Here is a 14,095-nt window from a genome sequence, read left to right on the forward strand (position 1 = left end):
CGTGAAATTCGTATGACACAGTTTCAAGGCATCAAATATTACATCTCAATAAGCAAAATAAATCTGTAGTATTGTATAAGTTTAAGTAATTATTGATAATTAGTGAGTAATAACTTATTTAAATATTTTGGCTATCAGTCAGTCTCTATTCTTTACTAAATATACTCAGACCTTAGGCCCGAAATGCATGCAGATTTTTTTCTGTTTATGTGGGGCACGTCGAACATGGTGGTGTCTCTGCTGCAAAACGCTGCTCAATGAAGGTTAGTGATCGCTAGGTACCCTCTCAGGAAGCTTGCGCAAATGTATGCACAGTTTTTTGAGCCTTTTGAAGAATGACGCTGAGTGACGCTCCTCCGTATTGTCATGTGTGAAATTGAGCGCACCAGCGCTGAAAGGATTACACTGAAACGAGAAAAGAACCGTCATATTTTTCTTTTATTTCTTTTTTTTGAAATAAAGCTGTGAAGAAAGCGCGAATATGTTTCTCAAATGTACGAAGAACGCTCGCGTGCAGTTAAACCGAAATCTGTGCTCGATTCGGGATTTGAGCCTCTAGACGAGGGCATTTCTGGGTCGTTCGCCGAATACTATCTAAGCTAACTGGACGCTATTCAATCGTAGCGTAAAAGGCAATAAAGGTGCGACTCGAAAGACGTGTCATTTGAGGAACAGTTGTGCTCGTGCTAGCAAGAAGCAACGAACCAAGCTTTTTCAGACTTCATCAGCGGGTTATGTAGCGAAGAAAAACAAAATGGGTTGACGGTAATTTATTTTGGTCGTGAATATTCTTGTCACGCGGGTGTATATAGAGCCCATCTGACAAGTACGTTACCAAATGCTCTTGCTGTTGTTGTTTTTTTCTTGCCTAAATAGACGGTATTAATGCGATGGATGTTTTTTCTCTCCCTCTCTTTTTTCTCAGGTCACTGTCTTCGGCGTAGAGCCTACCTACCCTATTTGCCCGTAAACGCCACCTGTAATGTACGAGGTTTGCCGCGGTTTCCCATGAGTCACCGCTCTCTAGAGCTCCAAGACAGTGGCCCCTGTTACGTCCAGCTCACTCGCAACAGGCTCCCAGCGAATGCGTCAACATCCGACGACTACGGTAAGTTGTGATTTTTGAAATGCATACTCGTAGTATATGCAACTGGATTCCGAAGTTCGACTCTACGTGGCTACCTATTTTAACAGATGTTTCTAGCCTTTGTGTGTAGTACTCGCGTATATTGGAGGCTACGCATCGGCTTCAGCGGAATACCGAATGCTGTGTGCGAGATAGCGATATAGCAAGGCTCGCGAACGAGCTCTACAGGGTGCGTACGCTAAAAAATATGCTGCCATCGGTGCATATGTTTAGTCGCAGTATTCACGCGCGAACACTGCACAAAGAAGCTCGCCATCATGCCGGAAACTGGAACATTGTACATAGTGCCAGGACTTGTCTGGATAAATTCGCATTTTGATTGCTTTGTTCTCCTTGTGTCTTCATTTCAAACAAATAATAAACAAACCACCTGTGTCAGATGGCCTCAAATACAGTATGCCTAGAAATGTTTTTACTCCAAACCTCATCTCAGTCTACCCTTCGAAATTGACCACGGATGAGACCAGCACGGCTTGATTATTGGAATCGTAATTGTGCAGGTAAAATTTTGAAAATAACACTGACTTTAATAGGCTAAAGTACGGGAGAATACCGTGATATGAATAGGATGGAAGGGATACAAAAAAGAACGAGAAGGCAGGAAGCTCAAGGTTAACCAGACATCGATCCAGTTGGCTAGCCGAAGCTGGTGCCTAGTAAAATGGTACCGGAAGCATGCATTCGCTTCACATGCATATATGAAGGAATGGAACAGAAAAGACATAGCACATCACGAAAGCTAACGTTCACAAATGTTTCCAGATGCTTCCTCCTGCGAATATAGTCCACAGTCCAGATACCGCAACCATCTTTGTTTAGTTGAGCAGTGTTGCCAGCAACGTTTTCCGTAGTTGCGAACAGCGTGTTGTATAGCCCATCCCACCGCCATAGAAATCAAGGCAGACTTCTCTCAAAGCGTGAGCCATTATGTCGAAACGTTAGCGAAGAGAGGATGATGTCATAGTGCAGAACTTTATTTTGATGACGCTTGCTCTCCCTCCCTCTCTCTCTCTCTCTCTCTCTCTCTCTCTCTCTCTATATATATATATATATATATATATATATATATATATATATATATATATATATATATATATATATATATATAAGAGCTTTCTTTTAGATGAATATCTCCGAACACAGTCGCCTCCCCCACCCTCCTTCCCTATACCTTGTTTTTAATTAATGAGGACGAGGCGCACTTCCCTTAATTGCAACGGGGGCCAGCACACGCGTTCGATCCCAATCAGTCCTCCGGCAGGACTTGCCGCTCCCTCTCTCTCTCTTCCGTCCGGTTTCTTCTCAGTTTGCGTCGTCGCCAACCGGGCAGTTGTGCTCCGCTTCTCCCACGAGTAAACGGCGAGAAAAGATTAACGGACGCGAAGGAGAGAGATAGAAGCGCACGGGACTCGCTCGGGTGGTAAGAGATGGCTGCAAGTGAGCCACGGTTCACTGTGTGCCTCGGGGTCTCGCTAGATCTTCTTTTTCTCTCCGATCGTTACGCGTAATTTTTAATTTTTTTCGTTATTTGCGATTTACATTCCAGTCGGAACAAGAAAGCAGATATTCAAAGTGGCGACGCTGATTGCGGGCGCGACGCTAGCCCCGTGACAGCTTTATCAAATGGAAGATCGCGCCCGAACATTCGTTGCAGCGTCTGGTGAGCTGGATAATTAAAACTATCGCATCTCGACTGCCATGCTTCAGGGCGAACAAATGGCCTTTCGGTGTTCTTTGTTGTGACCGTATACGCGAAAGCACGTGGGGCTCATTTCGCATGGCACACGGCGGCGTAAGCTGCCTTTATCCGATGTCAAATTCTCGCGCGCCCTGATGGCATTATTGCGAAGAGCCGTGGTATGCGTGGCCTTACTCGGTTCCTGATGCGCCTCACTTTGGTTGTACGCCCAAACCCTTTGTTTTGACGGTGTAGCCAAAGTTATCCCGCGGCACGTTCGTATTTTACTCGTTCAATTTAGCCGTAGCTGGCCCTGGTACGACGCCTGGACAGGCCTCGGGCTAAGAAAATCCGGCATTCGCGACCAAGAAAGTGACGAGTCGCTTGGAAATATACTTATGCTCCATGTTTTTGGTGAATCGATATATACTTCTCTTTTATTCGAGTTATGGCACAGTTGATGTAGAGAAAAAAAGTCGCAGAAACTTCCAAACGTACATAACACTGAATAAGCGAGTGACGTCATTGGGAACAGTAATCAAGATGCACCGTTTGCACTAACAGCCAAAGTATTTGAGTATCCTGCGTGCTTTCAGCAGAAAGTGGCACAAATTGTGCTTGAGGTCACCTATTGTCAATCATTTACATTGGTTGTAAGGACAGCATAGGAAATAGCTAGCGACCGATTCTGTTAGAAACGCGACAAATAAAAAAAAAACCGCACTAGAAAGCGTAAGGGAAGACAGGTCTAACCTGTCTACTTAAAGTTCCTGCTTAGTTATGAAAGTGAGCAGTTAGGCTGGCTTAAGCATATGTTTTTTTCTTTCGAGAACTGCCGAAGCTATAGATCGTCCTCGCTGCATATATTATTGTTTATATATTTGGTTTGAGTACTTAGAGAACATGAATACAGAGGAAATAGGGAAGGAATAAGCTGACAACTGCCACCTATAGAGGCACAAAGCCTGTCTGCTCCTTCGGGAAGGGAGGCAGAGAGTAAATAAGGGAAGAAAGAAGGAAAGAGATGAGGAAAGTTAAAAAAAAGAAAAAAAAACACGCACACGCGACAAAAAAAAGAATGCTCACATGAACAATGTGTATAAACATAATGATGCAATCTACTCTCTCTCAAAACGCCTTTACTACATTGATGTAGCGAATGTGCAGTGGAGATGTAATTGTTCTTCGAGATGTCCTATACTTAATAAAACCTTCGAAAGATGACATTTCATATTCCGACTGGTGGTAAAGCCACTGTTGGTTATCGTAATCGTAAATTTCTTGTGCATTTGTCAATGAAAAGATTACCATAGTTCTCATGAGATCTTCAAATAAGAATAAGCATTAATGACCGCTGCTATGAACACTGCATTATGTGTGACCGTGAACTTTCATTGAAATGATGTGTGCGCGTCATGCTTACCACATAATTTGTTACATGAAGAGATTATTTGTTTTTCTGAGACTTTCTATTGTTCTATTAAGGCGATTCTCAATATTATACATAGCACTTATTGCGTATCTACACATCGATCAAATAAAACTGCAATATGTGCGTATTGTTACACATACCTTTAAAAGGAAACTGAGTGAATTACTACGTTCATACTTATACTAGCGCAAAATGCTTACTACGACCATCACAAAACGTTGTTTGTAGAAGTCTGATGTGTTTCCAGTGGTTCAACGAAAACGGAAAGCTGTGATGACACGGAAAGGAAAAGGGACAGCAAGAACACTTTTTTTTTTCGTTTTAATCTTAAGCACTAGAAATATATTGGGGGGGGGGGAGTTCAGTATTCGAACTACCAAAGCAAACTGCTTTAATTTGTTTGTAGAACTGTAGCAGTAAGGCATTCGCCATGGTCAATATCTGGGACACATATACCACGCAATCGCACTGTGACCCGAGCCCTTTCGATCAATTAACTGAGCTGTCAGCTGAAAAAAAAAAGAAAAACTATAGGCTGGTATTGTCTTTTTTTTTTCGCCAAACGTAAAATGGTATTTTTCTTATTTTCTCGCTGACAATAAGTACCTTCGTGAAATGGTTTTGTTTGGGCTCTACACTGAACAACAATCAAACGATGCACGCTTTAGCAGTCATTTGTCACGGAGCAACAATTCGCATTCTGTTGTACGCGTACAGCGCACTAGTTCAAGCTTTCATTTGTTCGACCGGTGCATCACTGAGCTCAAAGGAAGCGAATTCCGTCCCTCATATGACAAGATCGAATACGTGCCTTTGAACAGGGCCACTGACATGACCATGTCACGGTCTGCGAAGCAAGATCAGGCGACGTGACCTCGTTTGCTATATGAAAAAAAATAACGCTCAAAAAGAGCCGTTGATTCTGCGAAACTTGCCCCCCCCCCCCACCTCCTCTTATGGCTTTTTTTTTCGTGGCTCTTCGAGCCCACGCTGCTATGACAAATTCATGACGCGGACACAACTAACGCGACAATACTTAGACCTAATGTACTTGCGCTCAACACCATATAGATTCCTGTAATCTTGTCGATATTGTACTCAAACAAGAGTGTAGTACTGTTCCGGTGGCGCACAGTTCATAATGAGTGTTTTTTTTTAATATTCACATTGATAGCATGTAAAGAGACGTTAGTGCACAAACAAGGGTCCGGCAGCGCGATGGCTCATAAGTAGGTTCAGAATAATTAAAATCCAGAAGAACATATCACATAATGTTACCAAAGTAACTCTAAGATGACAAAATATATGGTGAATACAGTATACAGGTGTGATCTCGCTTAAGCAGTAAAAAAACAACTGAAAAAGAATGCACCACTGCTAAAAAAAATATTGAAGGCAGCTTCGCATCAGTGGTGCCAGGTCTTTAGGTACAGTGTGGAGCCCGGAGAACTGCTTTGTACTTTTTCTTCGATACTTCTTTCTTTCTTTTTTTCTTTCTCTGTTTCTTTCTTTCTTTCTTTCTTTTTTTCTTTCGACTAAAAGAATGAGGAGCAGTATTAGTAGAACTAATAAAGTAAGAAATCATTTCGAAGACGTGACTAGAGGGTGGAGGAACTATAGAAATAAGATAAATGGGGATGATGGTAGTTGATAGGATTATGCTTGTAGTTGAGAAGATGAAGAGGATGAGCTTTTTTACAGAAAGTAATCGTTGTGATCATCATCGTCGTTATTGTAGCTGGACTGCTTGACTTGTGTCATGGTGTGCGACTTGCTGAATTTTTTTTCGCCAGCTCATCTTTCTTCACTTATTCACGTCATTTGTGCAATACAGTCCAGCAAGACTCGTCTCAATCCGGCTACCCTCACAGTACCGGTCTCAATTATTTACTCTCTCCTTTTTTCCGCATTTGCCGGAGATCTAGAGGGAGAAAAAAAACTCTATATAAATAAAGGCTCGCATTCGTTGCGCGAATCGGAGGCGTCGTCGTCGCGAGTATTAAATAAAAGAGAAAAGCAGCGGTGCTTTAAAGAAGTGGCGACTCCTCGGGTCCGCGTTGCGCGCGAGTCCTCTATTATGGAAATCGCCTGAAACGCGACTCCACGTGTGCCCCGCTGCTGACTGACCCGACTCGCGAGACGTGATAAATGGACTCGGTTTCAGTTTCCTCGAGCGAAATGCTACGCAAGAGAGTTTCAAGTAGTGCCCCTGATGACACATATTTAAAGTTTAATAATGCGTACTAGAATGAGAGAAAAAAATGTATTATGTTCCATCTTGTTTAGGAGTTTCTAGGAGTTCCTCATTCGTTCAAAGTTGTAACGAGTTTTTTTTGTTTTTTTTTGCCCTCAAAATATCAAGAGACAGGTCATCACCTACACCAAGTGAAGATGGTGATAAAACCGTTTTGTTGTAACAACAGGAACGTTATTCGTGGGGCCCATACTAAAAGGTTGTGAGATATAAAAATAGAATACAAGAAAGGCAGGGAGCTTAACTATATGCTACGAGTGGCTAGCTATTTTACACATAGCGGAATAAAGAGTCAAAAGAGAGAGGGGGGGAAACGACAACACCACTGGTACGCACCCCATTTCACAACACACACAGTGCAGCGTATGACGGGTGGTCGCCCAATTCTGTTCACTTCAAGAATCGGCTCAGGGCTCGTATGACTGTCTGAGCTGATAAGGCCTGACTGCCAAGGTCTTTCCTTCAAGGAAAGGATCACCATCGAGTCTTCTCGAGGGTAACTCCAAAGCCTAGGCGATGATGTACAAATTGTGGACAGTGTATGAAAGGGAATGGTTAATGGTATCCACAAGTTACGCTTATCGCTCATGAATGAATATGCCTTACCAATACGATAGCTTAATGCATCGGTGAACACGACACCGAACCACCGCGACAAGGTATTGTTGCTTCACTTCGAGTAATCTTTGGTGGCATTTGTAGCTGTAGCAATGAACTGGGACTTTACAAGTGACAGCTCAAGTTTGGCGGAGAATTCCGGGGCGTTAGTGAGGCGTTAGGTGCGATGTAGGGAAGTTCCCTTACCGCGTTCACTTTTGAAAAGAGTATCAGCAGGTGCAGAAGCTCCATCGGGGGCCCATCGGGCAGCGTCGTAAGCACAACAACGAGGTTATGTGTCGCTGTGACTTCATAACTTGTGGCCATTCAAAGGAACGTAGATTGCGTCGGTAAGCTTCCATTCAGACTATACTTACCGAATGGTTCGCACGAAATCAATTCCTACAATTCGTGTCTTCTTTCACCATTTTCATAACGTGACTTGTCAGTAATACACGTCTTACACTACGCTAATCGAACATTTTCTGCCCCCAGTTTAATCCAAAATATATCATATATCGAGATAAACTAATGTGCAAAAATTAATGACAAGAACACAGAAATGATTTGACTGGGACAAGGGTGGAGTTTGAAAGTTTGTGCTTGTCCCTACCCCATTTTTTCTGTGTCATTGTTTTTTTAAATTTACGCACACCGGTTTATCTTCAAATATGGCCTAACTCACCCTGCTGCAAGTTTTACTGAACCATATATTATATCTATTCTACGCAATCAATAAATAAACCCTTTACAACATTTTTAATAGTCCTAATTTTTTCTGACTTTCGTTTCACACTTTTCGGGGTCATCAAAGCTAAGTCGTTCCTTCGCAGGAACAACAGCATGAATACGAAGCACACAAACCAGAAAAAAGACGGAACAGAGTGCTGACATCACCGCTCTGACATTGTCTCTATAGCATCTAACGCCATAAAACAAAAGCAGCAGTGATAGTTTACTCAAGGGTTTTTGCAAACAACTTGGCAGTGTTTGTCTGACTGCTCGTATTTATTACGACGAGCCACCACGATGATACTCATGGGTGCGTTCTCGACCACTGCCTAAAAAAATGCGCATTCGGTCTCAGCCGTATCGGTCACATTTCAGTTAGATCAAATGCTAGAGCGTCGTGCACCTTGATTTAAGCGCCCATTTACGAATTCCAGATTGACTAAATTTTCTGAGCCCTCCACAACTTCGTGTCTGTTAATTATATCATGGTTACACCACTTATTACTCCAGCAATTAATAATCATATTTATTGCAATACGACGCTTACCACACGTTTTCATGCACTAACATTCGCTCCCAAGTTACAAAAACATCTCTATCCACGCATCAACGGTGCTTTTAACGAGGGCGCATACTCCAAGGTTCTGAATTCCAGCTACTCCGGAAACGTACAGGCGTCTCCAGCAGACCAAATATTTGCCGGTGTGCACTCTGAATGAGGATTCAGGCGACCGCCTGAGCTGAGCGAATGTCATGCCGCGCACGCGGCCTAATTGAATCAACCGGAACAAGGCGCAAACGAGGGAAGTGTCGGATTCGCAGCCGCGAGCTAACAGCGAGATCCGTGCTTGCCTCGGAGCGAGTTGCGGATGCGCGATCCCACGGGAAGGTAAACACGGATGCGGTTTTCCTTTCCGAGAAGGCACTACAAAGACCTACGCGCACGTGCTCTGTTCGATGTTGGAAACGGGCGCTCAGTTGGCGCTCGTCGTTAACGCATCCAGGCGGTCGTCACTCGGTTCGTCCTCGGTCGCCAAACAGGATTCCGGCCGACGAGCTTCTCGTATAGAGCGTCGAAGCTTCCAACCGCACTGCTGTCTTAAATCTCATTGTCGCAAACGAGACTAGCTCTCTTCCCGCAACATTAGGTTTGAAGGAAAAGCTGGTAAAACATGCAAACCACAAGCTCCGCAGAGCCGAGCCACCCCCGAAGCGTTGTGGTGTGGAGCGGGTTCGTGCAGGCATCAAGAAGGCGTTGGCGGCAGCCGAGGCTTTACGGCCGGGGGTAACGTGATTCGGTGGACGGAAACATTACTATTGACTTCCGCGACTGTCGACGTCCGTTCTTTTTCCATCTTGGGTCTTCGCTTCTTCGAACGTGTGGTTTCGGCCACGGACGTGCCATAGCCTCAAAGATACAAGGAGCCACTGTGTCAGGCTTTTTTTTTTACGCGCTGCATTTATTGGAGCCTATCTTGTGAGTCAGGTTTGTAGAGTCTTTACATTTACATTGTTTTTTTATCAGCTAGTCCTGTATATTTTATTAATTGTGTGGTATGGTTTTTATATCGAAAAAAACGAAGACCAATATATATATAGACGAATAAACTAGAGATGAAGTTGCTTTCTTCTTATCTGGCGAAAAAATCACCCGCAGCTGCCAAGGATGTTCTCACATGTGCCCACGGTGCATGTATACGCGTGTTGTGTTCTAAATTTATCATTTCGAGGGCGGTATGCTAATCTTCCAGACAGGTAAACAAACATCCCTGGCATACCTTGTACAGTGTCTAAACTTTCTCTGCCAACCCTGATGTTGACTCTATGTCGGGCGGATGTCGAAAGTACAGACGGTAACTGACGGTTGGAAGGGCAATGTGATACACATGTTGCCTGATTAGGAGTAAGTGCCTCAGACAAAGTGGCTGATGGTTCGATAGAGTGGCCTATTTAAGATTTCGAGCTGGAGCTAGATAGTATACGTTACTCTTTGGATGATGCAACGCTCATGGGAGGAGGACAAAGAAATAAACACCACAGGACCAGCGTCGGTCTTTTGATGCTCAGTTCTTTGGCCTCGTTCGGTGAGTGCTGCATAAACTAGATATAAACCACTCTTTGACCAAGATATGCTACGTCCACGTGTCGAAACCATCGTCAGCTGGTCTGAGCCTATTTATCATATAATTAAACGGCTTGTGTACATACTGCCGCTACCCCAATTCAAATAACGCGCCCTTACCGGTGTGCCGCACAGAGACCATCTTATGGCACGAGCACCTCGCCGGACCCAGCTCGTTTGCGCCACGCGCTGGTGTTTTCTTCGAGATAGGAAAAAGAAGACAGTTGAGCTTCCTATTCGGTGTTCGACTGACTTGTAGTTTTCGACCACAGTCGCTTTGATTTGTGGGCGCAGGTTCTCCCGTAATAAATACGTTTGCTTGACTTGTTCGTGTGCTTCAGCATCGCTACATTTTTGGTAGGTGCAGGGTATAAGCGAAAGCTCCACGAACGCAAGACAGCGTAGCCCCGACCACTGTTAGACGATCCAGTGGAGCTGACATCTGTGCACCAGAGGACGCTCATCTCGCGTTCTGGATTCTGTCTTTGTTATCGTCGTTCTAATAAAGCTTTCGCATTTTAGGGGCGAAGATCCTCAAAGCGGCATCCGTTCGTCCCTCGTAGTACGTAACATGTCTTACGCTTTGACCTCCAAAGGGGTGCCCGTGGGAGATTTCTCCTGTGCGTTGTTGAACAATAAAAAAATCGCAGCGTTCGCGTTAACTAAAAGCCAAACTCTTCTGTCTCTCATTCCCCATTAGCAGCCAATGGTATGTACATTGAGCACTATCTGGTATGAAAGGGTTGCTACGTTATACTTGCTGGACGTAACCTCCTTTGTTTCAGAAAGATTTAGCGAGCGTTGGGCCGCAGTGCCATGAATACAGTGAACTAGTATATACCATGAACTCGAGGTGGTTAAAGGTGGGAAGTAGACACGAAGCGCCAGCCGTAAGAAAGTGTGCGTGTGCCACCTCTAGTTTAGTCCTTGGAATGTCTGCTGGATGGCGGTGCTTCTATAAGCGGAATATATAATGAAAAGATGCGAGATTGTTGTACTTGGAGTGTTGACAAGATGAACGAATGGACACATAGACAGATGCATGGACGGACGCATGGATGGCTGCACGAACGGATGGACGCATGGGCGGACGCAGGGTGGATGCATGGACGAGCGCATGGATGGACGCATGGATGGACGTGCGGACGCAGGTACAGACGCACGCACGGACAGGCGGATGGACGCATGGGTGGACGCATAAATCGACGCACGGACGGACGGAAGCAAGAACGAATGCACGGACGGATGCTTCGCCCCACTCTCCATCATCCACCCCGTGGATATGCTGCCATTTTTCCCCTCTTTTTTATTGTGTGTGTGTGTTCGTGTGTGTGTGGGTGGGTGAGAGAGAGGCGCCACTATATTGTCTAATTTCTTCAAGTTCGCCATGACGCTACTAGAGTTCGCTTTTTTTTTTGTTGTCACGTGCTCTCGCTTCCTGCTTTGCTTTGGAGAGATGACGACTCAGACGGAATGTGAACGACAGCCCTTCTTGACGTCCTTTGTTATACCAAGAAATATTTTATGCGCCACGACGGGATCGTGTTCGCCAATATCGTGATTACAAGGAGGTCTCGACGCCTAGAGAGGACCCGGAAGCGTCGGTGAAACGATAAGTCAAAAACAAGCAAAACATACAAAACGATGAAGCGAACGACAGAATTGCGGCGAGTGCGTGTTGCAATGTGACCCCGGCGGCAGCGGATTCGCTCTTGAATTGTTGAAGAAGGCAACGAGGCTAGACCGCTTGGGTTTCATTTTCAAAGCAAGGCAGTACCGCTTCTTTTGTTTTGAGATAACTCTCGGCATACCAAAAAATGTCGTCGGCTTGGAACGAACTCGGGTAAATGTGACCCCCATATTGGAAACACGGGTTGTCAGTGCGGCTCATCGTATACTGCGAATTTGAGCCGGCTACATTTATATTTCAAAACGGAGTAACAGTGAAATACGCTAGATTGAGGAAACAAAAACAAAACAAAGCCGACGAAGTGCTGAATGCCAAGCCAGTCTAATCCACCATAGTGGGTGCGAATCAGAAGTTTAGGATCTACGTCTACATCTACAATCCTTTTTCGGTATTTGGTCGATTGTAGGGGGGCTCTCTCTTGTTCTCAATGTCTTGGAGCGAGCGAGGAAAAGAGTCTGTGCCAGAGAGATTTCTCCTGCACATACTTATAATGCTTTGCAAGAAAGATAGAGCTAAAGGCCTGCAAGTTAACCAGATATTAGCACACGGCTCGCTGCATCGTACTGGAGTGGAGAAATGTGGTTAGGAATGTTGGCGCAGCGAGAGTTATTGTGTATAGGTTGTGCGAGCGCTACTACACCTGTAGCGATCCACCGGCTTTCCTGAATGTTTTTAATCAGAATGATTCTTTAGGAAGTGTACATAACGATGCCTTGTGTCGATTATGGGTTGATAATTGAGATCATGGAGAGTTTTAGAACACCACACGCAAAGCTTGCGGGCGTTGCGAGTGTATAGCGTTCGTCACTCATCGGGAGCCCGCAAGAGGTGAGTGAACGACGCATATGCAACGCATACGCAACGCTTTGGGTTGTGCTGTTCTAAAACTAGTACGTCATCATCACCATCATCATCATCATCATCAGCAGCAGCAGCAGCATAATCTTAATCATCATCATCATCATCATCATCATCATCATACTGACTATGTTTTCTGCAGAACAAAGGCCTCTCCCATGTTCCGCCAGTTAACTCGGTCCTGTGCTTGCTGCTGTCAATTTATACCCGCAAATTTCTTAATCTCATCTGCCCACCTAAACTTCTGTCTCCCCCTAACCCGCTTGCCTTCTCTGGGAATCCAGTTAGTTACCCTTAATGACCAGCGGTTATGCTGTCTACGCGCTACATGCCCGGCCAATGTCTATTTCTTCTTCTTGATTTAAACTTTGATATCCTTAACCCCAGTTTGTTCCCTAATCCACATTGCTCTCTTCTTGTCTCCTAATTTTACACCTACCATTTTAATTTCCATCCCTATTACGTAATGAGTTACAAAAAACACCTTAAAATCATGTTGTAAGGATGCTAGCTTTAGGGAAAAAAAATTTCGGCGCGAGCTCGTACTGCATACACAATACTTTTATTATACCGCCGGTTCCTTTAAGAAGAGAGGACGAATGAGGACTTAAAAAGTTTTATCTGCATTGCTGAGGTGGTCATGGGTAAGAGGATGCGCCACTCGAAACCAGGCTAATTGAGTCGTGCCTGGTTTTTATTACATGCCTACTCTGCCAAATTGAGCTCAGTGTTCGTCCAGCACCTTTTTCTTTCTTTAGCCTTCCCTCTGCCCATCATTATCATTTACTTCAACATGGGTCCGTGTCCGACTTCCGGCACTTAGTTCTTTAAATCGGCGTGACCATCTTTGCTAATTGAAGTTAATCAAGGCGCACATTGAAATCAATTTGGAGTAAAGCTTTAGTGCCATGATTTAATGAATTCCGTAAAAACAAACGCCAAGCAAACAATATTAGTATTGTCATTTTCCCATCTACGGGTGTTTAGAGAGAATCAATAAAAATCGAAAAAAATCAATGAAGTTGACCAGACATACCGGAGCCAGGTGCGCTACCTTACCCTGCAAAAAGGCGGGGGAGGAAAGTTATAGATGAGGATACAAAAGTTACCGTGTCAGCCGACTAATGAGTATGGTACTTCTACGTGGGGCGTAGCCGTACACAAAGTTTACGATTATGCTGCTGACCGGCTGAAACCTCGATTTCATGCACTGTTTCTTCACAACCGTCGACAACTTAAACCGAAATACAATCAGTAGTTCGTGCGAATTCACGCTGAGAGAGATACCGACGCACCAATGCCGTGGTGAGCATAACGATGTTCGTCCATCGATGTAGGCCGAGGAATATATCACGCGGAAGTCGGACATAGGGTCGACAATTGTGCTTAACCAATGCGATAAAGATGGCCGACTGCATTTAACCCATGGTTGTCATTTCTCACTCTTCATTACTTTCTCTTTTTTTTGCGCGTGTTTTTGACAGTGCATACAAAGCGAACCATATGCTCAACCAGCCGATCTATACTATCTCTCTGTGGGATTCCTTTGAGAGAACTCAAAAGATGGAGCATAATTTAAACGGGC

General features: G+C 44.5%; 1 protein-coding gene across 1 annotated transcript in view; it reads left to right on the forward strand.

Moving 5' to 3' along the window:
* Positions 1-1,008: 1,008 nt before the first annotated feature.
* Positions 1,009-14,095, forward strand: part of LOC142788281 (uncharacterized) — a 75,152-nt gene continuing 62,065 nt past the window's right edge. The window contains exons 1-2 of the mRNA XM_075884882.1: positions 1,009-1,108; positions 8,989-9,125. Of these exons, the coding sequence (XP_075740997.1) occupies positions 1,009-1,108; positions 8,989-9,125 (237 nt within the window). The remainder of the gene's footprint in view (positions 1,109-8,988; positions 9,126-14,095) is intronic.

This window comes from Rhipicephalus microplus, unplaced genomic scaffold (genome assembly GCF_043290135.1).
Source record: "Rhipicephalus microplus isolate Deutch F79 unplaced genomic scaffold, USDA_Rmic scaffold_52, whole genome shotgun sequence".
NCBI classification, from domain to species: domain Eukaryota; kingdom Metazoa; phylum Arthropoda; class Arachnida; order Ixodida; family Ixodidae; genus Rhipicephalus; species Rhipicephalus microplus.